A 26445-nucleotide genomic window follows, 5' to 3' on the forward strand; every position below is an offset into this window, starting at 1 on the left:
AGAAAAGTTTCTGGTGATCGTGGACCAATATTTAACACAATATAATCATTGCATCTCTTCCTTTCCCTGGGAAAGAGGAGTACCTTCAGTACTGTTTCAAAGATGAATAAATTTAAGCATTCTAGGAATGACTGGCCAATTGCCTTAATCTGGAGCACTGGGGCCACAGCAGAGCCCCGTGAGCTAAATCACAGTCTGCAGTTCCCAGGTACCACCTTCCAGGCCTTCCTATAGGCTGGGTGGGGAGAGCTGCTCCGTGGAACAAGTCCAGTGACCACGGAAGGAAAGCAGGAACAAGCATGGCAGTAAAATGAGGGCTGCGGTGATTCCTCTTCAGCCAGATCTGGAGGGAGAAGCAACAGCATCACCAGATATGAACCTAATGCTTCCATTAGACTATGTCCCTATGTCTCCGCCCAGACACATGGGCTCGGAGACATGAGGAAGGCCAAGTCTCCTAAGAAGTGCCTTACCTGAGTGCCAAAGGCTGAGCCATGTGCTACTCTCTATCCTCCTGGAGCGCTAGGGGCCAGTCTCCCGGGAGGCCCTGGCTGGCCCCTGCACTCTAATTCTGCCCTTCAGTGTGCCTGGGAGCAAGGAAAATGAGAGATACCCCTGCAGGTAAGAATGAATTTGATGAGAAGGGGAAACTCCATCATCAGGCTCCAAGTGGAGCAGGTGCATCCTCAGGGTGAGATGCCTCTTGAGAAGGGGGCCACGGCAAAACTTCCAGTCAACAGAAATGGTTGATTTGTGTTGGTCAGTTTTCAAATTAATCTCTGAATTGTGCTTAGACGCCTTTTTCGTGTTATGGGTCTCACAAACAACATCATAATAGCATTTACAGAAATCAAAAGTGAAGACATTTTTTAATTGTCCGCAAATCTGATGACCCTCTCTAAGTCAAACTGTTATATAATGCTATTTTTCTTACCTTCTAGGTCTCATTCAAATGCATATTGTCTCCTTTCTTGAAAACCCCTCTCCTCTTACCCTCCAAGGCAGCACACTTGCCCTGTCTTTCTTCCATTTGACTGCCCACTGTTTCTCGGTCTCTTTTGCTGGCACCTGCTCATCATCCACCCTTGACCCTTTTTTATTCCTCATCTGGGCTCAGTTCCTTTGTGACCTCACTGGGTGCTATGGCTTTAGCTACCACCCATTAGCTGAGGGCTACCCAATTGATACCTCCTGACCAAACACTTCTCCTGAGTCAAACTCATTTCCCCACCTCTTCTGCGACATCTAATTGGCATCTTAAACCTTGCATGTCCCAAGCATAACTCTTGAGTTCTTCCCCAAGTCACCCCATTGCAGTGAGTGGCACCACCACACCTTCATCGAGGAAGCCCAAACCCTAGGAATCATCTTTGGTTCCTTTCTTTCCCCTGCCCTCCACATCCCTGCATCAGCCAGCCCTGTCTGCTGTCCACTTAAGTACATCCTGGCCCTGCTCACTGTGTCCACTGCCACCATCCTGTCCAGACTGCTGCCCTCCCACTTGGGCCATTGCAGCAGCCTCCCAGTTGGTCTCCCTTCCTCCTCTCTTACCCTTGCAGGTGTAAAGGCCTAAGTCAAATCATGTTACTCCTCTGCTCAGAACCCTCAGATTGACCCATCTTCCTTGGATTGAAAATTGCAGCCTTCATCACGACCCGACCAGCAGATCCCATGCCAACTCTCCATCACTACTCTTCTCTCCAGCCATACTGACCTCATTACTGTCCCTCAGCATGCAAGCCTGTCCTTGCCTCAGGACCCAGTCTTTCCATCTGAAATGATCTTTCCTCAGGCCTTCTAAAGACTGGGTCCTCACTTTGTTCAGAGAAAATGTCACCTCCTTGAGTGGCCCTCCCCGGTCATCCTGTTTCTGATCAGCCTCAGATACTCTCTACAGCCTTACAGTGCCTTCTTGTTCTCCACAGTAATTATCTGTAAATGAAAGGACAGTGCATTTTTGTTTGCTTAGTTCTTTTTTATGTCTTCTCAACTAGAAAAGAAACTCCATGAGGCCAGTGACTTCCATCTTCTCCAAGATTGTATTCCCAGTGCCTGGAACAGTGCCTTGCACATAGACTGTGCTTAGTAAATATTTGTTGAATTAATGAATGTGTTCTTTTGTCAAGTTTTTGAACATTACTCCTTATTAACCCAATGTCACAACATCACAATATCACAAAGGGATTTTTTTTTTTTAAGATAAAAGCAATTTTACCTTCATCTACCCCTTTCAACACAACTATTGTGGCTGTGGGTCCTTCCCGTCTTCAGCTCCCTTAGCAGATCTTTTTTTTTTTCTTTTTTCTTTTCGACAGAGTCTCACTCTGTCACCCAGGCTGGAGTGCAGTCATGCGATCTAGGCTCACTGCAACCTCCGCCTCCAGGGTTCAAGCGATTCTCCTGCCTCACCCTCCCGAGTAGCTGGAACTACAGGTGCCCACCACCACGCCTGGCTAATTTTTGTATTTTTAGTAGAGGCGGGGTTTCACCATATTGGCCAGGCTGGTCTCAAACTCCTGACCTCAAATGATCCACTCACCTGGGATTAAAGACTTGAGCCACTGCACCCAGCTCCCCTAGCAGATCTTATATATCATCATAGCTGATCTCAAAACCAGGCTTTGCTCAGAGATCATTTTGCATCTCACCTCTTCCCCTTTCTCAGGACCCCACCGCTCTTCATCTTCTGCTCCCACCTTGCCAGCCCACCTGCTCTCAGAGATGCGTCATGACTTCATGACCACACAGGAAAGGGTTGCATTTGCCCATGGTTGTTTAGGACACAGCTGAGGAAAAGGGGTTAAAGCTCCAGGGAATTCTCTTAGACCCTATTCATTCATCTCTCAGGTGTTTCTTGAGCCTCTGATCCATGTTAGGAACTGTGGTCATTTTGTGGCCACTGAGGACAAAAAAAAAATGGGTGTCACTGTCCAGCTCTCAAGGAATTCATAGACTAGCAGGAGAAGGAAACATACTAAGAGAGAGTAACACAATGAGTGCCACGCAACCAGTAGACAGGCCTCCCAGATTCCAGAGGGGAGAGGGACTAACTCCATGCAAGGAAGGGAGCAGTGCACAGAGACACAGTAACGTGAGCGCGTGGTTTGTTAGGACGCAAGTGGTACTTTGTGTGGCTGGAGCTCAGGGTACCTGGGAGAAAAAGTAAGATAGGATTGTCAGTGGCATAAGAGCAGAAAAGGTAGGCAGGAGATAGGACATATGGGGAATTCCACGTTGTGCCAAGGAATCTGGACTTTATTCCAAAGCTATCTTGAGAGCTTTGAATTTGTTTACTCATTTTCTCAACCAATGTATTTTGAGCTCATTATATATATATATACACACACACATACATTCTGCATATTATATATATGCATATTGTATATATGCATATTAATATATATATGTATATATGCATGTGCTGCACAGTGCTGGGCTCTGAGTGTACTGTATTTAATAAATGACTATTTTCCTTGCTGTTATAGAACCAGTAATACAGCAGGCCCAAAGGAAGGTTGTGCGGCAGCTCCGGTCCTGGAGAGCTATGTGAATAGGAAGTTTTATTTTAGCAAAGAGTGAAAACAATTCTGCTAATAATAGGTATATGTTTAAGCAAATCATGGTATATCCATATAATGTAATATTATGTAACCATTAAAAATGATATTTATAAGCATAGAAGCATTTATGATGTTCCTTAATAGCACAGGAGAAATATTTATGATGCTCACTGGAAAAAGTGGGATAAAAGTCTATACACAGTGGTATATATCCATGAAGAGAAACAATTATAAACAAGATCATAAAATATTCAAAAATATTAATTATGACTTCCTCTTGGTAGGGTGATTTTTCCACTACTTTAGACTTTTTCTGAACCAAAATCTTTGCTTTTCTTCCTCTTTTTTATTTATGCATTTATTTATTTTTTGAGACAGGGTCTCATTCTGTTACCCAGGCTGGAGTGCAGTGGCACGATCAGGGCTCGCTGCAGCCTCTACTTCCTGGGCTGAAGCGATCCTCCTGCCTACAGGCATGTGCCATTATGCCTGGCTAATTTTTTTTGTATTTTTAGTAGCAATGGAGTCTCACTGTGTTGCCCAGGCTGGCTTGAACTCCTGAGCTCAAGTGATCCTCCTGCCTTGGCCTCCCAAAGTGCTGGGATTACAGGCGTGAGCCACTGTGCCCAGCCACCGAAAGATATTTCTATTAAGCACATGTTTACTTTTTCAACCCAACATTTACGGTAAAAGTTGAGGGTGTGAAAAAACAAGAAAGACAGCTGTCTAGCTGACATACTTTAGGTGTTACCTCTCCTGAAGGGCTGGGCTAGTGGCATGACTTCTGTCCTAGGGGGTCCTTTGGGATCCATGCTGGTCTCTTCTTGGTCCCTTGGTCCTTGGAGGGATGTAGCAGCTTCCATCTGAGGGGGAAGCCCGGGCATAGAAGCATGCGTTGGAGTGAGCTCTCTGGTTGGCATGGCCAGCTGTCCTCCCCACAGACTCTGATTGGCTGTGCGACCTCAGACCAGTCAGCCTCTCCTCCAAGGTGACCCTTTACCCGGCTATCATCAACCCCGGAGGAGACTTTCCAAAGACGTTTCCAGGAAACAGGTCGAGGAGGAGGATCCCAGCCACAAGAGAAGCAGGTGCTCTTTTTCAAAATAGAGCCACACGCGTCTCAACATCCTAGTTTTTTTTCGAACCTTCAGCCTCTTCGAAACCTGCTACCAACTAATATACATATATTTTTATCTTTTCTAGGAAATGATCGAAATGGCCTAGATTTCAACAGGCAGGTAAGAACTTGGGTCAGAAAGAAACATTTATACTATCAATTTTGGGCATCACCTATACTATCTGGTATGGAGGAAGACAAGATTAAGTACAGTGTGGGGGTGTTTATTCATAAACACCAAGCTTTCAGGATCAAAGGACCCTGAGCCCAACCTCCCACCCCAACCCATGAGCCAGTGTTGGGGTCTCTTCAGTACCCTCTCAAAAAAGGGCTAACAAATGGAGCACCTGTTTAGGGGAAACTTTATGCCAGATGTGGTCCAGAAATCTAAGACAACAGCTCTTTTCCTGTCAATGCGTAGCCCGAGTTGCCTCTTGGGTGAGGGTTTGCATGAATTGACTGTGTACAGAGGAATTTATGGAGCCACAAAGGATGAGGTGCCTGGATTGCCACAGAGAATTCCTGATTTAAAGTAAGAAGCTAGAGAACATAACAGGAAACAGACAGGCAGAAACAGCTCAAAAAAGAGCAGGTAACCAGGCTCGGGGGCAACATAGACATGCGTCTGGTGCCTTGCAAGGAAACCAAGTTGAATGAGGTTAGACTTAGTTAGGAAGGGCTTTGGGCAGAAAAAGGTGGTATTGGAAAGATCGCAGGACAGATGGATGTACGTGTGTAAAGAGAAAGGGGAAGCCGAGGGAGAGGACTTACCCTTGAGGTTGGAGGCTGATGGGAAGATGGCGGGGTAGGAGGTAGGACAGGGTGTGATGTCAGAAGCAGATGGTGGGAGTGGGAGAGTTTGTTGGGAGGAGAAAGGCTAAGCTGGAGCCAAGCAGGGAGCAGTAATGGGAAGTCCTAGCGTGAGGGAGGGGTATGAGAATTAAACACAAAGTTAGAAAGCCTGGGTTTTCGTTCCATTTCTGCCACTAATTAGGTGTATAACCTTGATCAAGTTATTTAATATTTTTGGTCTGAGTTTTCTCAACTGAAAAATTAATTCATTCCATAAATTTGGCAATGGGGGAGTACTTGCACTATGCCAGGTATGGGAACACAAAATTAGGGCATGATCTCTGCCTTGAAGGAGCTCAAAGTCTAGTGTAAGGACAGAGTGGAATGTCTTTAGAGAGAGGGAGAGGGAGAGACTGACTCTTCAGTGGATAATTACAATACAACCTCATTTATGTTTTATTAGAGGTATGGAAAAAGCATAAAATCAAATAGAAATAGGAACAGTTAATTCTTCCCAGGAGCTCAGAGCAGGCTTCATGGAGGAGGTGATATCTGAGTCTGTCTCTGAAGGATGAGTAGGAATTTTTAGTCAGAGAAGAGTGACATAGAAAGGGAGATGGCAAGAAGGAAGGGAAAGGGGTGCATTGGATAATCACGAGGATTCCTCCGCTAGATTCTGATATCCTGAGTCCAGATTTAGATGGAAGTCTAGGATGGGGGCTGGAGATCAAATGCAGACATAGGTTCTTCTCCTCCTTTATCTACAGAGTGATTTGAAGTCACTGTTTTGTTTTTAAGACAGGCTATCACTCTGTTGCCCAGGCTGGAGTGCAGTGGTGCAATCACAGCTCATTGCAACCTTGACCTCTGGGGCTCAACCAATCCTCCCACCTCAGCCTCCCAAGTAGCTGAGACCACAGCATGCACCACCATGCTTGGCTAATTTTCTGTGTTTTTTGTAGAGATGGGGTTTTGCCACCTTGCCCAGGCTGGTCTTGAACTCCTGGGCTCAAGCAATCCTCTCTCCTCAGCCCGCCAAACTGCTGGGATTACAGGTGTGAGCCACAGTGCCTGGCCTGAAGTCAGTATTAACATTTCCTAAAAGGCTGTTAATTCTGGGTACATTCTTCGCAGTCAGAGAGAAGAATAACGGTGAGTCCTGAGGCAGCACCTTTTAGGCAGGCAAATTCTGCAGTTTTATTCATCAGGAAGGCTGGGGAGTTTGCTAACAAATGAAAGCCAGCTACCCTCCCTTTACACCTGAGACCTAAAACAGAGGTAGGCTCCAATTAAAGAGAGATCTAAGTTAGCTACAGAGAGGAAGGACTTCCAGCCAACGCAGTTTATTAAAAACTACCAAGGGAGGGAGACTGTAGAGTCAGCATCTCACTCAAGGTCTTTAAATGTGAGACAGGTTCTTATCTCAGAGATAATTTGGCCAGGTTTGCTTCAAGGGCAGGAAAATGGAGGAGATTCCCCAGGATTCTGTCATCCTGATGGATTCTGTGATCCTGATCCTAAACAGGTTGGGATGTGGCCTGGGCCCTGTGCTTTCTGCCCTGAGGACTCAGGATTCCCCAGCCCAGGGCCCACCTCTCCTGGCCCCAGCCCCTTGGATGAGATGCATGGGGAGGAGCCTCTTCCATACCAAGACACAGCAAGGCCAGCCTTGCTGGGAGGTGGCCAGCTTCACAGGCCCCATGGCTTAGCTGCCCATGTGATTTGTCGGAAGCTTGAGACACACTTGTGCTGGAGAGAAGGATGAGGGCAGCCCCTCTGACCCTGGGAGGCCCCTGACCCTTGGAACATCTTTGGGGTGTGGTTTCCCCACCAGGTGGCTGCTGCTGGGAGTGGGCCTTGCTGGAGTTTGTTTCCCTTGGATGAGCCTTGTGGGGTGGGTTGTCCCCGCCCTCTTCTGGGAGGGGTTTGGATTCTCATCACTGACAAGAACAGACATGACAGATCTTTGCTTTAAAGAGGGTGGAGGGAATTTTGGAGGAAGAGACACTCTGCCCGGTCACATTCATTTACACACTCAGGCTGGAGCTCTCCGCTGCTCACACTCACGCCAGCTCACCTGCAGGCCAGTGGGTGGGCACCCAAGACTTCCCAGGCCCGCGCTTGAGGGTCACACCCTCACACTTCACAGCAAGGGAAGCAAACTAAAACTTGCTGACCGCCAGGCTCGGGGCAAGGCGCTCCTGGCACTGAATCTCCTTTAATTCTCACTCTAAACCAGTGAGGTGGGTGATACAATCCTCATTTCACAAGTGAGAAAACTGCCTCCCAGGCAGCCCCGTCTTTTTCAGAGAAGGATTTGAAAGATTAAATAACCTGATGAAGGTCACACAATTGGTTGACTGGCTGAGCCAAGATTTGAACCCATATCTCTTTGACTCCAAAGTCCATTTTTCCCATGAGGCCTTGCTGCACCTGCCCTGCTCCCTGCATCCACACATCATTCCTGGGGAGAGGCCTGGGAGCCAGACATTGAGTGTGACCTCACCATGACTAACTGGGAGAAAATGGGAGGTAGAGGGAGTGGGGAGGGGAAGAATGAATGGTTGTGTAGGAGCAGCCTCTGCATCTGACACAGACAAGGGATTGGCAGACACAGGGGAGCAGAGAAAGAGCCACTGCCCTGGGTGAAGCTCCTGTTGCAAGGCCCCAGGCCAGTTGGTATAGCCAGATTCTGGGTAAACCACAGTCCTGAAGTTGCATGAGCAAGGAACGCTCATGGCTCATCGGGAAGTTTCCACACTGAGCCTGTTAACTTCCTGGTCCCAGGAAGGCAGACTGAGTCTGTCTGGGGGATACGTGTGGGAAGGTCAAGGGACCCAGAAACAAGGCCAACCCTCCATCCCCAGGACAGATGAGATAGACTTGAGAAGCAACAGGCTAAGGCCCTGGATAGGGACTCAGAAGTCCTGAGTTCCGGTGCTGTCTATCCCTCACTAGTTGCTGCCTTATACAAATCTCTTCTTTCTGGGGTTCTGTTTCCTGATGAATAAAATGGAGCGGCTTGGCTCAGATGCTCTCTGAGGCCCCAAACAGTCTGCATGTGACGGTGTCATTACTTATCTCTTGCCATATTTTGACTGATTATTTGGACTCTTCCACTCGATTTTCATTTTATTTTATTTTTCCATTGAAGAGAAATGAGGAAGAACGTCACCTTTGAGCTGTAGAGAGTGAGGGGAAATATGTCACATGGACTTTTCCCAGCCTTTAGGACTGTATGTGAGCCAGTGAAAAGAATCATTTGAAATCTAGAGGCTGAAACAGAAGGACCCAGTAGGCTGGATCTGGGACCGTCCATTCAACCTTTGCATATGCAGCCATTCTTAAGCGCTGGATAGAGAGGTGTCCATTGTAAGAAGATAAATTGCAAAGATGTGTTCTGTGAGAGACAGGAGAATGCTAAACTTTCCCGAAGGATATTACAGAAGAGATGGTGTCTGAAGTGGGTGGTGAGGGAAGAGTAGGGCTTCGACTAGCAGAGAGGGTTGGCAAGAATATTCCAGGCCTAGGGGATAGTGAGTTGTCTCCCTTGGTGGGTTAGGCCAAGCTATGAAGATGTCAAATGCCTAGCGAAGAAGTCTGGGGCTTGTTCTGTGGGCAGTAACGAGCTACTAGGTGTTCTCAAGCATGACTAGTTTCATTTACTAGAAGAGCATTGGAGGGGAGTGTGGGTGAGAAGGGAAGGGAGGATGAGTGACAAACTGATGCAAGAGAGGCCAAGTGGAATGCTGCTGTAGCCAGAAATGCGAAGGACACAGACAGAGCAAGAAAGTTGCGCACACAGGCCAGGCGCAGTGGCTCACACCTGTAATCCCAACACTTAGGGAGGCCTAGGCGGGTGGATCACCTGAGGTCAGGAGTTTAAGACCAGCCTGGCCAACATGGCGAAACTCCATCTCTACTAAAAATACAAAAAGTAGCTGGGCGTGGTGGCAGGTGTCTGTAATCCCAGCTACTCGGGAGGCTGAGGCAGGGAGAATTGCTTGAATCTGGGAGGTGGAGGTTGTAGTGAATTGAGATTGTGCCACTCCAGCCTGGATGACAGAGTGAGAATCTATCTCAAAAAAACGAGAGAGAGAGAAGGAAAGAGAGAGAGAAAAAAAAAAAGAAAGGAAAGAAAGGAAGAAAGAAAGGAAGAAAGAAAGAAAGAGAAAGAGAGGAAGGAAGGAAGGAAGGAAGGAAGGAAGGAAGGAAGGAAGGAAGGAAGGAAGGAATGNGAAGGAAGGAAGGAAGGAAGGAAGGAAGGAAGGAAGGAAGGAAGGAATGTTGGTTAGTTATTTAGGACTCTGGGAGGCCGAGACGGGTGGATCACAGGAGATCGAGACCATCCTGGCTAACACGGTGAAACCCTGTCTCTACTAAAAAATACAAAAAACTAGCCGGGCGAGGTGGCGGGCACCTCTAATCCCAGTTACTCGGGAGGCTGAGGCAGGAGAATGGCATAAACCCGGGAGGCGGAGCTTGCAGTGAGCTGAGATCCGGCCACTGCACTCCAGCCTGGGTGAAAGAGCGAGATTCTGTCTCAAAAAAAAAAGAAAAGAAAGTTATGTACGCAAACATGAGCCTGGCTGCCTGGCTGTGAATCCTGGCTCCAGCTCTACCTGACCATGTGACCTTGAGCAAGTTCTCCAATCTCCATGTGCCTCAATGCCTTCATCTGTAAAGTGGGGAGGATAGTGATATCTGTCTCACAGGGTTATTGTGAGGGTCAAATGATGTGTATGTACCTCTTAGACAAGTATCTTGAATGTATATACTGTATATTTGCTATTATTATTATAATTTCAGTAGGCATGGAGAGACCCAGCTTTAAGAGATAATTCTGAGATAAGATCAGGAAGATTTTGGTGACAGATTGGGCATGGACAGCAAAGAAGAGGGATGAGTTAAACGTGGCTGAGAATTCTAGCTTGGGATGCTGAACCTTGGTAGGACCACAACCCATCATCAAGAAGACAGGAGGTGGAACAAACTTATCCAGATGATGGGAGGAGAAGGAAGGGCAGAGAATGAGCTCTGGGTTCCCAGTGCATGGCAAGAAATTTGGATCTGGAGCTCAGGAGACAGGCAGGACTGAAGATGTGTACTGGGGAGTTGCCACTGAATCATATTACATGGAGTGATGAGAGGGAACGGGGTTACCTGGGGAGGATGTGCAGAGTGGGAAGAGGACCAAGGACAGACCTGGAGAAGGGCACTTAAAGGACAGGCTGAGTGGATGTCTATACATGAAACTAGGAAGGAAGGTCAAAGGGACAGGAGGGGAACCACGCTCACCAAGGAGAGATGTTCATGAAGGTGGGGAGAGCCAACAGTATCAGAGCATATGGGGCAACACAGTAGAGTCTGAAGCCTAAAAGTTGGCTAGGAACTTGGCAGTCAGGCAAGCAAGGATAGCCTTCACCTGGTGTCTGTCTGGTCCACAGTGAGAGTGGATGTCAAGCTTGCTGCAGTTGAGGGGTGAGTAGGAGTTAAGGAAATGATGGAGACTTGGATTGTAGAATTCCCTTTCGAGGAATAGGGTGATAAAGAGATGGAAGTGTTGGCTTAAGATGGAGGCCGTGTGAAGAGAAGGCTTTTGTGGAGGGAGGGGACTTGAGTGAGTGTGGCCTGGGAGAGCTAGGAAAGGCAGTGCAGGAGAAAGGAAAGAGGGGCCTGGTAGTGGCAGTGGGAGGACCCCAGTGGAGGGCTCTTCTGAGAGGGAAGGAGGGTTGAGTGCCCAGGGCACAGTGGTCCTCGCCTGGAGTCTCTCCACTCCATTTCCTGCTCTTTGGGCCAATAGCTAACTTCAGAAGAACACTGGGAGGTAGAATTGGATTAAAGGGGATTGGGGGTTCCAAAATGACAAGTGCATACCTAGGAGGCCTCACACCTGCTCTGTTCTGGTAACTTCTGGAACCCTCATCATCCGGGGCCATGGGTTTCCACCAGGCAGATCAGGACAGTGTTTTGTGTGTGCTGTTGAGCATTGTGTGGCTTGAAGACCTCCCAAAAGTCCTGTGAGGCCAGAAGAGAGTCTGAAGCAAGTTGGCAGCTGTGCTTGTCCCTACGTTTCCTGCCCCAAAAGCTGAGAATCAGTGGCCTGGGGTTTCCTCTCAGCCCCACACTTGCCAGCATTCTAAGCTCACCTGCACGAATGGCTCTCCCATGCCTGTTTCTGGACACTTGCGCCAGCTAGTTCTGAAGAGTTGCCCCGGTGTGCCCTAGTGTAGCATTTAGTTTTAAGTCAACTGGGATTTTCCATCATTGTTTTCTTGAATGTGACCAACCAACTACCACGGTTCTCTGGCTGCTCCTAGTACAAATTGACTTGTAATTAATTAGCTCAATGGGGCGTCTTCTTTAAAATCAACAAGATTCAGGTACGGAAAGTTTCTGAGGACTCAGAATGATGGAGAGTCTTCTTCAGGGAGGCCAATGAGGGAGACACAGGGACAGCAGTGCCAAGCCCTGGAGCTGGCAATGGAGGGTCTGCGGTGATGGCAAAGTAAGTACTCACCCCCAGGAGCAGCCTAAGGACAGTAGGCTGCAAAGCCACTGAGCCTGAGAGAGCAAGGGAGGGAATGAATAGGCCGTGTTGGATTGTTTAGTTCCACAAACCTGCATTTAGCTGATTATTGGGAAGACGGAGAAGATACATCACGGTCCCTGCCCACAGGAGCTCCCAGCCCAGTAGGGAAGATGTAGGGTCTGCCACAGAGCGGGAGGCCACTGCACTACACTCGTGTCAGTGGGGCTGGTTCAGAGAGCCTAAGAAAGCCATGCCAGGAGAATAGAGCCTCAGGGTAGTAGGTCCAATATGCAGGAGGGGGGCTCCGAGACTTCCTTGGGAGGATGAGAACTGAGGGCTGAAAGACTCTTGTTCCCCTGAGGATTGCTTGCTTCTGCTCTAGGATCCAGCTTCCAGTCCTGTACTTCCTGGTGGATGCAAGATTTGGGGTTGGTGGGGCGAGGCAGGGCGGGGCAGGCTAAGAAAGAGAAGAGGATGAGGAGCCAACAAGTCACATTTTGCTCAACCCTAAGCAGTACAGCCAGGTTTACAGGGTCAGTCTGTAATACCCTCTCTCTCCCCTCCAAAATATCAAAACAGAAGTTTCAATGCAGGAGCCTGACAGATAGAGCTACGTTGGAGATATGGTTTTGATGCCTGGCCACAATGGGCTTTCTAAGACCTCACTGCAGAATTAAACACATCCACCAGGCACAGATAGGGCCGGCAGAAAACAGACATAAAAGCACCCTCCTGGCCAGGTGCAGTGGCTCGCACCTGAAATCCCAACACTTTGGGAGACTGAGGTGGGTGGATCGCCTGAGGTCAGGAGTTCAAGACCAGCCTGGCCAACATGGTGAAACCCCATCTCTACAAAAAATATAAAATACAAAAATATGCATTTTTACTAAAAAATGCTAAAATACAAAATACAAAAATAAAAATACTAAAACCACAAAAATACAAAAAATTACTAAAAATACAGCTAAAAATACAAAATACAAAAAAATTAGCTACTAAAAATAGAAAAAAATTTAGCCGGGCATGGTGGTACACGCCTGTAATCCCAGCTACTTAGGAAGCTGCAGCAGGAAAATCACTTGAACCCAGGAGGCAGAGGTTACAGTGAGCCGAGATCGTGCCACTGCACTCCAGCCTGGGCAATAGAGCCAGACTCCGTCTCAAAAAACAAACAAACAAACAAACAAAAAAACATAAACAAATTGTAAAAAGCACCCTCCTAGTCAACAGGCAGATCTGAATAGAGGGCCCATACAGGGCCAAGCCACACCCCCAACCTCCTTCTAACCCTGATGTTCTCATTTTTATCAGACTCAGTGTTTCTTGTAATGAGGCTCCTGTAAAACCTCTTTAATATCTTGGAGTGAAATTCATAGAAAACAGGCCAGGTGTGGTGCCTCACGCCTGTAATCCCAGCACTTTGGGAGGCTGAGGCAGGTGGGTCACCTGAGGTCAGGAGTTTGAGACCAGCCTGGCCAACATGGTAAAACCCCATCTCTACTAAAAATGAAAAAAAAAAAAATTAGCCAGGTGCAGTGGCTCATGCCTGTAGACCCAGCTACTCAGGAGGCTGAGACACAAGAATCGCTTGAATCTGGGAGGCGGAGGTTGCAGTGAGCTGAGATCACACCACTGCACTCCAGCATGGGCAACAGTGAGACTCTGTCACAAAAAAGAAAAAAATAGTTATATAAATAAAAATCAGTAATATTGTCTAATTTGAATAAAAAGGAAAAAGCAAAGTAATTAATAATAAAACAATGTGCATTTCAGCAAGTATATCCTTGGACACATTCCCCTAAAAGGTTTAATGAGACAGTAGGACGCTCATGCCTCTATGAATGTGACAGACGCAAGTACAGGCTGATATTGGTATGCTGTCCTGGCTGCTCAAAAGCCATGATCTTTCAAAATGTTAAACAACTCTTCGTAAAGCTCCAGCCAAATCTAATCTTTCCTCCATTAACACAGAAAATGGCATCCCTGGGTAAAATGCATATTAAGAGTATTCAAAAGATACTTTGTGTTTGCATAAAAAATAGAATTGGGTTTTGGGCTTATAAGATTATAGGCAGGCTGTTCACCGACACAGGTGTCTGGTGGGGCACTTGAAAGTCATATAAAAAGTTGTATGGGATGCAAAGAAGTGTTTGTTTGATACTGTCTTCTGCAGTGCAAGATGTCTAGAATACCTGCCCTCAGCCCAGTAAATGCAAGCTACGCCTCCTAATTATTAAGACAGCCAGAGAAACCACGCCACAGATTTCAGAAAACATCTCCCAGGGTAGCTGTGATCCCCAGTGAGAACAACTGACTTTGACCCACCAAGGGGATAAGTCACTTCTCTTACCAGGAGACAGAGCCAGATGTTGGCTGAAGACCTTCCACATAGAAATACAACACCAGAAAAAGGCGCCCCCAGAAAGAATGAATACAGCCTCTGCCCTCAGAGAACTTACTTGCTATCTATCCAGTGAGGGAGACAGGTCTGAAAAGTTCCTAAAAATGTCAGAGCAAGGGGTATGTAAACCAGCGCCAACCCCAGGGGAATGAGCTGGGCTGACTGAGCGATTAGGTGGGTATGGAGCAGAATGTTCAGGCAGGAGATAATTGGCAAGATTAAATAACTCTCCATGGACACAAGGGCCTGTCGGGGGTGGAGGGCGAGGGGAGGGATAGTATTAGGATAAATACCTAATATAGATGACGGGTTGATGGGTGCAGCAAACCACCATGGCACGTGTGTACCTACGTAACAAACCTGCACATTCTGCACATGTAAACTTAAAGTATATATATATAAAAAGTTAAATAACTCCCTTCTCTAAAGTGATGTCTCCATTGTAGTCAAGATACTGTAATAATCAGTATTTCTTGAACTCTGACTGTGTGCCAGGCACTGAGTATAAAAGGGTTTATATACTTGCTTTTGTTTAATATTTATAGCAACCCTGTGATGTAGTTGTTATCATTCCTATTCCATAGAGGGGAAAACTGAGGCACTGAGAGGTTAGGGAATTTTCTCATCATAACACTGCTCACAGAGAGTCTGTGTTTAAAGCCAGGCTTGCCAGACTCCTGACTCTGTGGTTCTCCCCACTGCCTGCTTGTCTCGGGAGGAGGCCGTGTGATGTTGTGGTTGGGTCACGTTGTCGGTATTGGTCAACCCTTCTGGGCCTCTGACTCCTCATGTGAAGAGGAGAACAGTAAGAGTATCTATTTCCTAGGCATGGCGTAAGAATTAATGGAGTTAAGATCTATAAAGTACTTAGAATAATGTCTGGTATACCATAATCCACCAATAAATGTTAGCTCTTACTATTTTCTGATGAATGAGAACCCGTCATTTTCTCTACCACCCTTCTCCCTGTGTGGTTGCTTAGCTGGACTTGCACCAGGTTGGAGGGCTGCAGATACTATTAGAAAGGTAATTTTTTTCTGGGATCCATCATCTCCCAATCTCAGCCCCACCGCCCTCTGCAAGCGTGGGCGGGGAAGCAGTTGGTAAACGTGTTTGTTTTTGGAGAGGTGGGAATTTGTCCTCTTTTGCCAGCCATGCTTGGTGCTTTGGCCTGAGGCTCAGGTGTCAACTGTTTCCTGTTTGTAGCCTGGGCAGCAGCCCCAGTACTGGGTGGACCAAGCCCTGTGGCGAGCCCCATGGTGAACAGCACAGAGGAACAGGAATAGCTGTCTGGGTTCTCCAGAAGCCTGTGCCTAGTACTTACTGGTCTACCAGGCAGCCCAAACACCACCAAAAAGCCCCTCTGCAGCATGGGGTTTGGGCCTAGCTGGTTCCAGCTCCAGCATTGGCATGAGCTTTGCATGCATTCTGGATGGGTAGCAGAGACCGAATGTTCCTCTTGGCTCAGGTGTTGGGTGGAGAACAGTAAGAATGAAGGAGGGAGAAGAAGATCGAGGTCCTTCACCTGATTGTGCAGAAGCCAAAAAGTGGCTTCTCTCTGGAGATTTCAGTGAATTGCCTTTGTTGGATGCAGACACTGGTAAGACTAAAAGCAGGGCCAGGTCTTCCCTTTTTCAAGCAGGCGTTTCTTTGGAGCAAGGCTTTTGAAAGGGAAGCTGGATTTAGCCCCAAACAACAACAGGGGAAGTTAATACTATTTATTGCACCTTTAGTTTATAACAGGCACTGGGCTGAATGCTTTTTGCAAGCAGTATCTCATTTAAACCTACAGCCACCCAGAGCAGTAGACGTTATATTTCCATTTTAAAGATGAAGAAACTGAGGCTAGGAGAGATCAAGCAACTTGCTTAGAGCCAGAATTCAAACCAAAGTTGATGTGCTGTGCCAGGCACTTTACATAGGTGATATCTTATTTAAGATTACCTAATTAATCCTTACAACAGCCTGGTGAGGTAAGCATTATTCTTCCCATTATATAGCTGGGGAAACTGTAGCTCAGAGAGGTTAAGTAACTTGCCCGAGGTGGAGCTCAGATGTAAGACAGGCCTGTCTGACTTTCTACCATACCAGACTGCTTTTGAGAGAAAGAGGACAGAGAGAGAGAGAGAGAGAGAGAGAGAGAGAGAGTGTGAGTGTGTGTACTCCTGCAAATGAGACATGACCTAATGTTACCCAGGAGCCCCTCACTTGACATGTGTCCAGTACTTTTCCACGTTTCCAAAGCCCTGTCAGTCATACCAACACCCGCAGACCTCTTCTGGCTGGGGCTTGCCAGCTGAGATGGTAGAGATAGTATCTGCAGGCACAGGGAGGGTTGCCAGGTAAAGGGTGGGGTGGAGAAGGGTTCCCACCCAAAGAGGGTTCCCCTGGCCCTTCGAGAAGCCGCCTCCCTGCGCCTGTGCGTGAGAAGGGTCCGGGGAGGAGGCAGTGTTTGCTTGTGTGTGCCTGCAGGGAGGGGGCGGACCCTGGCTTTCTCTTTGCCCCCAAGTCAGAGAGGGCTGTGCCTGCAGCTCTGGTAACCAACTAGAGAATCATCTTCTCCCAGAATCACAGCCTTGGCTAAAAATAAACTTTTTCCACCTTAAACTTCCTTCCCCCTAGTCTGGCCCTTGAGTGGCTTTTGAGGCCACCCTGGGGCTCAGGTGCTCTTTCTGTGTCCCTGTATAGCTCCTACCTGATACCGGGTCACATCTAGTTTTATGTCCCTCTCTGCTTGAGAACTTCCAGAGGCCTTCTGTAAACCAATAGGTTTTTGTGCACTCACAAGAACTGTGTGAAGCGGGTATTACTACTCTCATTTAACAAAGAAGATAACTGAGGCTCAAATGGTTGAGTGGCCTGCACCCCAGTACCTGAGCCAGGACTTACTCCGTTCCTTTTATTCTGTGCCTGCTGGATCACAGGGGCTGTGCTCACTGCAGGTCTGTTATCTCCAAATCCAGCTTGTCCCACTGATCACCGCTGCCCTCATGGTCCCCATACCCTCCTGGACTTCTGCTGCTTGTGTTCAGATCAAGTGTTGAGACTTCCCTCCCTTTTCCACCAAAGCCCTCTTGGCTCCCAACTGCTGAAGATACTTAGTTCACATCCTGTTGTGCTTTTCTTTCTTGGCAGCCCCTCCCCTGCACTGGCATCTACTCATATTTCCTCCTGTACACTTCGTCAGCACGGACTGCTGAAGGGTGTCCCTGGTTCCAGTCCTGTAGCGGACAGTGTGGCTGCAGATTGAGCTCTGGCATTGCACAGACCTGGCTTGAATCTTGGCTCCACCAAGAGAATCTGTGTAACCTGGTGACTTATGCTCTCCAAGCCTCAGTTTTCTCTCTGTTCAATGGGAGGAAAAATAGAATCAACTTTATAATGCTGTTAGGAGGAGGATTCAATGAGATCTTGAGTGTAAAGTGTCTTGGACACAGTAGACACTCAATAAATATGAGTTGTTGTTGTTCCTATTGCAACAATTTAGCAGCAATATTGGTTCCAGTTGCCCCATTTCATATCCATGTGGCTCCAGTTCACCCCTTCTTCTTAGCTTTGCCCTTGGAAGGCTCTGAAGACCTCTGGTTCCTCCTTTTCCAGATGACAGTGCTGCTCAGATTCCCCTGACTGCTGGCCTTCTTCTGAGTGTTCTTACCTGTGTCCTTGTGCCTGACTCAGCCATTACTAAAGCAATCATAAGAAAGTCATGCAAGACTCAGTCTGGGCCAGGCAAACACAGGCATGCTTCACTATACCTAACAGGGTGGTTTTTGAAATGTTGTATACAAATCAAAGTTTTGTCACTGAAATATTATTTTCCTTTACCGGAGAACATGCATTTAAAGAAATATTAGGCTGGGCACAGTGGCTCATGCCTGTAATCCCAGCACTTTGGGAGGCTGAGGCCGGCAGATCACTTGAGGCTAGGAGTTCAAGACCAGGCTGGCCAACATGGCGAAACCCCGTCTCTTCTAAAAATATAAAAATTAGCCAGGCATGGTGGTGGGCACCTGTAACCCCAGTTATTCTGGAGGGTAAGGCATGAGAATCACTTGAACCTGAGAGGCGGAGGTTGCAGTGAGCCAAGATACCACCACTGCACTCCAGCCTGGGTGACAAAGACTGGGTTTCAAAAAAAAAAAAAAAAAAGAGAGAGAGAAATATTAGACTGAATCTTTTCAGAGAACAAAGAATGAATTTTTATGGTCAGTTACAGCCAAATATCATCAATAGGCTTTGCTTAACGCAAGTTATACATTAAGATTTTTATGTTTATATTTTCCCCCTTGATGACATCTCACAGTGTGTGATCTTAACAAGAAATTTTTTAAAACTTAACCCAGGCCATCACTGTGGATGGTTTCATCCAAGGGCTTGGAAGTGGGTTTTGCGGGTCACTTATGTAGCTGGCAAACTGAGCCTAGAAAGATTTGGATACCCAGTCACTGGGAGTAAACGTGGGTTCCTGCAGAGGCCAGTGGTGGAGAGCTGTGCTCCTAGCTCTGGGCTGGGACTTTTGCAAGTGTGGCTGAGAAGAGTGATCAAGCTGAACTTGGACTCTAAGGCGAGAGCTGCCAAGCCAGAGAAGGCTAACTGCTCTGTCTGGGAGAGGGAAGCAGTAAAGCTGCCTGAAGACAAGGAGTCCCTCCCCAGGTGTCTGACATGAACCAGAACCAACTTCCTTTCCGAGGATTTGGTGCCTCCCTTAAGGTTGGCCTGTCAGCCAGGAAGAGGGCAGCTTTCTGGCTATTAGGGCACTTCCCAGACTGTGTAGAGGATGCCCTTGCCCACGTGACCTGGGAGGGACAGGTGCTTTCCTGGCATAAAACAAGGTATGGCGCAGCAGAGTCTGGGGTTTGTGACTTTGTCCAGGATGCGGCAACCTAGCAGCGACACGGTGGGGGTATAGGCAGGCCTCTGAGGATCTGGGGAGTCCAAGTGCATAAGAGGCCGCCAGTTCCCCTCCTTCCCTGGGTCCTAAGGACTTCCAAGTACCACATGGGAAGCAACGAGAATCCTGCCTGGAATGATGGAAGCTCCCGAAAGCAGAGAGGAACAGAGAAGTAGCCATCTTGATTCTGGTTTGCATGAGCCCTGACCCTAGCCTGCCCCCGCCCCCTCCCTTCTCCCCACTTCCCATCTCCCTCTCAGGTTCCTCTTCATCTTTTCAAACTCAGTTCAAATGCCTCATTCTCTAACTTGCCCCCCACCACTACTACCTCCACCTGCGTGCCTTAATAGGCTTTGTGTGTGTGTGTGTGTGTGTGTGTGTGTGTGTGTGTCTGTGTCTGCCCTGCCCACCAGTCAGTGGACTATTTGGGAAAAGGGTCTGTATCGTATCTGTGGTAGAAGAGTTCCTGCGCTGTTCCATTACTGGTGCATTCAGTAAGTGTGTTCTAAATAAGTGCATGGAGGCAAGCGGATCACCTGAGGTCAGGAGTTGGAGACCAGCCTGGCCAACACGGTGAAACCCCACTTCTACTAAAAATACAAAAAATTAGCTGGGGCATGGTGGTGCGTACCTGTAATCCCAGCTAGTTGGGAGGCTGAGGCAGGAGAACCACTTGGACCTGGGAGGCGGAGATTGCAGTGAGCTGAGATCTCGCCACTGCACTCCAGCCTGGGTGACAAGAGCAAGATTCCATCTCAAAACTAAATAAATAAATTAAGTAGGTAAATAAATGCACTGTTGGATCATTGGGCTGAACCTCTCCACCGCCTATCACCCGCTTCCTGGGGGCCGCGAATGCCCATCTCCTCTGCTCTTCCGGCTGCTTTGCTGCCTGTTGTCTTTTCTTGCATCCAGTGATCTACAAAACCTGCCCCCTTTTCCCAGGAAGGTGAACTTGTTGGCTTTATGCAAATAGAGTGTGGAGTGGGCTCCATCCAGTCGGCTCTGGTAAATATTGCCCAACCCTACCACTTGCTGGCTGGGCCCAGGAGCTGTTTACAGAGGCATCCCAGTGTTGGCTCGGTGGTTGTCGGGTGCCAGGGCCTAGCCTCTAGGGACCCGGAGTGTGTGCAGGACTCTGACCAACCCAGTTTGAGGTTGGTAGTTAGGTCAGCTAACTATCCCAAGCCAGAACAGGGCTCTTACTAAACGCCCCTTAGGAAGTAATGTGGCCATCCTGGGGCTGCCCTCTCCTGGCCATTTGAATGGAAACAGTGTGACTGGGGACATCCAGTGACACATGACATCACTGTAACATTATTTTTCATAAACTGTGGAGATAAATTTGGGTTGAGCCTTTAGCCCCGGGGTGAGCCTGAAACTCACAGACTCTGAGGGCTAATGGGTCCTTGAGGCCGTCTGTCCCCTGTTCTCAGCAGCATCCCATAGAGCCCGCTGCTCGGGCACAGGGCTGTCTTCCTCCCTTTAATCCTGTGTGTTGACACGTTTGTTTATTCATGATATAACGTCTTATGACTCAGTTTTCACCCGCATTGGTGAAATTTAAAAAGGAGAAATGGAGTGCAGTTGTACAGAACTAAATATATTCCATTTCTCTCATTCAAGATTTTGCATTTTTGATGTTAAAATATTTAGTGCACATAATGAAACAAAGGTCAGAGTCAATGATGTTAGTTACTTTAATATTCTTATTTGGCAAAATAAAACAACTGTATCTGACTCTAAAAAAAATGTTTACTAATCATGAGCCTCAAAAGGCTAAGAAATAGTGATGCCACTACAATCTATGCCTCATATACAGATTCTGCTGATACCCCTGTCAGATGGCCTGCGGTCCCAAGTCTCTGTCAAAACTCATCCTGGGTTTTCAGACTTGCTACCAGCCTGCTCCAGGACTGAGTGGGTTGAAATGTTAGACGCCATCTTGGTCATTCTGCCCGCTTCTGTTTCAGGGCCTGTGTCTGTCCCAATTACATGGCAGCCCTTCAATATTTGAGAAGAGTCATCACCCTGAAATTATCCCTTTTCTGGGTAAATATCCCGGGTCTGTAAAGGATTCCATATGTTGTGCTGCTGATTTTCTTCCTTAAACTAGTTATATACTTAATACATGAATACTTTCTTGTTATAAAATATTTCATAATAGAGATAAAAAGGAAGATTATTTTTATCCCTGTTCATGCTCAGTCCTCTTCCCAGAGGTAACTCCTTTTATCAGGGTAGTGTATATATGTCTAGAAGACTGTTTCTCTAGATATATATTACAAATGGAAATGTAAAAATGTTTGTGGAGTCTAAAAAATGCCTACACACATACGTATCAATTATATTACATGTATTCTTTAGTGACTTTTTACATTTTAAAATATGTATAGGTTGTTTCATGACAGTACATATAGAGTTATATGATTTTTGTTAATGACCACATAATGTTCTATTGTTTGGGAGTTTTTCTGTTTTTTTTTCTGAGATGGAGTCTTGCTCTGTCACCCAGGTTGGAGTGCAGTGGTGCTATCTCGGCTCACTGCAACCTCCGCCCCCAGGGTTCAAGCAGTTCTCGTGTCTCAGCCTCCCCAGTAGCTGGGATTACAGGTGCCCACTACCATGCCTAGCTCATTTTTGTATTTTTTTTTAATAGAGATGGGGTTTCACCATGTTGGCCATGGTGGTCTTGAACTCCTGACCTCAAGTGATCTGCCTGCCTCGGCCTACCAGAGGGCTGGGATTATAGGTGTGAGCCACCGCACCTGGCTTGTTCTATTGTTTTAACATAATCTTACTTTTCCATTCCCCAATCGATAGATATTAGGTTGCTTTCCATACTTTATTTTACAATGCTGTGATGAACTTCTTGAATTTGTTTGTGCCTTGTTGCCTTTACATGCATGGCTTTGGTCTGCCAATCACTCCCCTTAAGTATGAGACCCACAAGTGTACAGCATAACACTCAATGCTCAGATGAGATCCAGGCGGGCCAGAGCACGGTGCAACTATTTGTTCATCCAGCCATCCATTTACCCATTTGAATGTATTTATTGAGCAGGTACTATGCCTTTCTCTTGCCCTGATTTCTACTTGCGCCAGCTGCAAATAAGGCAGTAATGGGGCCTGCCCTCATGGAACGATGCAGTCCAGTATGGGAAACTCCCTCCATTCGGATGCTCTACTTCTGTTAGTACCGCCTATCCTATGGGTTTTTTTTTTTTTTTAAAGGTAATTATGTCACACTGTCAACTTACATGCTCTTTGAGTCGGTTAATGAGTCTCAAGTCTTTTTTCATATAAATTGTTGTTTCAACTTGTGCAGTTAATTTACATATTTCTAAGTAAAGGATTTTTATATTTGTTCCTATGTTTTATCTTATGACTTGCTTCCCTTCCTGCCATATGTTCAAGCTTTTTTTTTTTTTTAATCTTGATGTCTGCACAGAGTATTAGCTGGCCCTGCTCCTCGTGCAGAGATGTAATAAGTGTGGATGCTACATCTTCATCCACGTTACTGATAACATTCTTAGCCACAGTGGACCACAAGTGGGGTCCTGTGGCATGCCATTGAAGATGTCCCTCCTAGATGACAGTGACCCATATTTAATCAATCCTGTCTCAGCCCATCTTGACCTCCAGGACAGTACCTAAATACATATGTACATATTTCAATGATAGTATCTGTCTGATCTCCCATTCTGAAAACCTGATATGAAAGGAAACGAGCCTAGTTTGGCATGACTTTATAAATCACATGATACAGTGGAAGAGGGTTGATTTGGGGGATTTGGTCAGGCCTAGATTCAAGCTCTGCACTTCTTAGCTATATGGCCTTTGGGAAATCATTTGACTTCTCTGAGACTCAATTTCCTATATTCGAGGACTGTCAAAAGTATTTATGCATTAGTACCATTAATAAGCACTTACTAAGTGATAGACATCATGCACTGTGCTGGGCAGGCCACAGTAAGCAAGATAGTCTCTCAGGTATTAAGTGTGCAAAATTCGTATCTTCGATCATTTTAGTGACAGAAACAAGGAAAGCCCTCCCTGGAATAGGTTTTCTAGACATTCATCCCTAACCCTTGAGACCTGGGGATGTATCAGAGATTATTTCCCTTTTATACATAGGGAAACTTAGATACACTGATAGAGTCCCTTGGCTCAAGTCCACTCAGCCTTTGGTAACAAATTTGGTAGCTGCTCCCTAGCCTTAAAGAATTTATCTTAAACTGTCAATTGAGTAGGTTCAGCCAACCCTTGTGCTTAGAGCCCTGTCCCTGGCTAATAGGTGTAACAGGATAGGCACCTAGTTAATACAAATTAAGCCAAAGCACAAGTCAAGTGTTGAAGAGAGCTTCATGGCAGTGCTGCATTGCCTCACTTATCCAGAGAGCCAGTAGCCAACCTATTTAGACAGTAAGACGAATACTGACAGTAAGAAGGAAGCAAATGAGACTACAAGCCAGGCCCTTTCTCAGAGCCTTAAACTTTTATTTTAGAGATGGTCATACTGAGTTTAATGATCTGGTTTTTCTATCCCTTAGCAGATAAAAGTGCAAATTCAAGCTGGAATAGGGGATTGCTAGAAGCAAGCGTACTGATAGAAGCAGAGATAAACTTGATTGTGAGAAAGGAAGAAAAAAAACTGGGAAAAGCAGAGCTCAGAGCTGAAAAAAAAAAAAAGAGAGAGAAAACAAAAAACCAGAAAAAAGGGCAGTCTAGGGCCATCCAGTGCTACAGCCAACAGAGGTCAAACACATCAATATCCCTGAGGGTATGGTTGCTTTTAAAACAAGTTTGAAATTATGACTCTGAGTCATTGACTAAATTATCTTCCAGGTATGCTTTAAGGCAAAATAGGGATGTATATGATACTTTTTAGCAAGATCTCTATTCAAAAAGAAACCAATACATATCTATCCAAAACTGAGATAAAAGGCTTTGGAGCTTCAAGGGATGGATTTCTGTGACTGAAAATCCACTTATTTAGGAAGGATTCCTGAGAAAATCCTAGGCATTTGAAAGGCATGCTGAATTTTAGATGACTTGAGTTCAAGTCACAGCTCTTCTGCTAGCCAACATGTGCCTTGGACAGATCTCTTACCATTTATGACCCTGTTTTCCACAAGCAGGAAGAACATTACCTGCCTTTTCAATCTCATGAATGTATTCTGAAAATCAACAGAAATGTGTTTGAAAGTGCTTTGTAAACTGCAGAACATCGTGGAGATGTACAAGCGAGGTCCGTGGGCCACACCCCAGGTGTTGCCTACTGCGAGACAGTGACACAAAATGTGGACAAAGAGATCGATTCCAAGTTGTTGCTTTAAATATATACATATGTACATGTATGTATGACATACATATGCATATCTTCATATATGTGTGTATGTTCGTTTAGATAACGTACCTTTAAACCTCTCAAGACACCCTTTTCACCAGGCAAAAGAAGCAGCTCTATAACTAACTTTGTCATCTTGTAAACTGTAACATTCTATATAGTTACGTGACATTTTGAATGCTTACTAACTTTCGTCTTCATCTTTCCTAATCTAATACTAAGAATTAGCTTTTAAAAATCAAACATTGCAGAAATATATGGCTTCTAGAACCCCAAATGCTCTCCCCTGCATCTATGATTAACAGTTTGGCTTAGGGACCTTCAGATTTTTTTCTGTGCTAGTTCTGGTCCTGGAGGCATTCAACAGACAATTCCTGAAATAAACAGCCCTTTGTTATAATAGAGAAACCTTTAGGGGTGGAAATACATTTTATATTCTAAAAGCTCTCCAATCTGTGCTGTTTGGGCCTTAGGGTCATCCTCTTGAGTTCTTACTTAGGCAATTGCAGTAAATAGCTTTTTAACTGGCTGCCCTGACTACAGTCGCGCTCTCTTCAAATCCATGTTCCACAGGGCGGTTAGGATAACTGAACTAAAACTAAAATCTCACTGCAATCACTCCCCTTTACTTTAGTTCCACCATGCCCTCAGAGTCCCTTCTGAACTCTTTTGTCTTCTGCCATGGGCCCCTGCCTGCTCACCCACCTGTCGCCTCCCTTCCCTGCAGCAGCAGTCCCAAATTGCTGGTAAATCCTGAACAGGAAGAGGAAGCGCCGTTTCACCCTCTGCAACTTTGGACGGAGCCACTTCCTCCACTTCTGCTTCTTGGGATGCCTTTCTTTGCTTTCTCTGCCTGGCAAACTTTTCTTCATCCTTCAGGGTTGCTCAGAAGGGCTTTTCTTCTGAGAGCCTTCCTCATCACATTCCCTTTTCTTTAGCTGTTCTCCTCTCTGACGAAGTGAATGGCAACCTTTTCTTTGCCACCTCGTACCTGCTTCTGAGGGTTAGAAGTACTGCTCTGTAGGACATGACTCTGACTTGCACAGCCTCTCAATTAACCTGGGGGCTTCCTATTCATCTTTGTGTCCCTAGTGCCTTTTGGTATACAATAGGTGCTTGGTAAATATTTGTTGAACTAAGCTGAACTGGAAAGGGAAACTTTATAGGGCAGGAAACTGTGTTTCGTTCATGCCACATAGAAGACCACCTTTTCCAGCTGCTGCTGAAACAGACCTGGGGCGGCCTCACTTGATTTGGGGTGCCACAGGAGTAAAGAGACAAGGAAGACCTCAGGTTTCCTGGAAGACTAAAAAATGAAAATTACCAGAGATAACCATTTGCTTCATTTATCCAATGCCCTTCGAGGACAAGCTTCCAAATTGCAGGTTCACTCAGGAAATGCCAAAGAGATTCCCATTCAGACCTGTTGAAAACTTCACTCTCGATGACTATTTAGGCCACAAATATGTGTAAAGGTCCCAGACTACATTTGTAAGTGTAGCCTGGAAATGTTTATCCCAACTGTGCACCATACATAAAAGCAATATAGTACACAGAAGAGGCTGGAGTGAACAAGCACCTCTCAGTAGCTTCCAGGAGCCCAGAATTCTGAGTGGAAGGCCCAGTGCAGCTGCCTCACAGCATGGTACAGGCAGAAGGGAGGGTTCTGGAGGCCAAATAACCATGTAGAGAGTCAGACTCTCCTCTTCCTAGCTGTGTGATGTTGGGAATGTTGCTTCAATTCTCTGAGCCTTGGTTCCTGTATCTGTTAAAACAGTTTGGTAAGATTACGTCCCTCATTG

The 26445-nt window shown here is 46.4% G+C and overlaps 1 protein-coding gene across 4 annotated transcripts in view; it reads left to right on the forward strand.

The window, feature by feature from the left end:
* The window catches only part of POU2F3 (POU class 2 homeobox 3), an 82817-nt gene that overhangs the window by 26991 nt on the left and 29381 nt on the right, over positions 1–26445 (forward strand). For all 4 annotated transcript variants that reach the window (XM_025357082.1, XM_025357085.1, XM_025357084.1 and 1 more), the window contains one exon: positions 4764–4798. In XM_025357082.1, coding sequence (XP_025212867.1) covers positions 4764–4798 — 35 coding nt within the window. The remainder of the gene's footprint in view (positions 1–4763; positions 4799–26445) is intronic.

The sequence above is a fragment of the Theropithecus gelada genome, chromosome 14, assembly GCF_003255815.1.
Source record: "Theropithecus gelada isolate Dixy chromosome 14, Tgel_1.0, whole genome shotgun sequence".
Classification (NCBI taxonomy): Eukaryota; Metazoa; Chordata; class Mammalia; order Primates; family Cercopithecidae; genus Theropithecus; species Theropithecus gelada.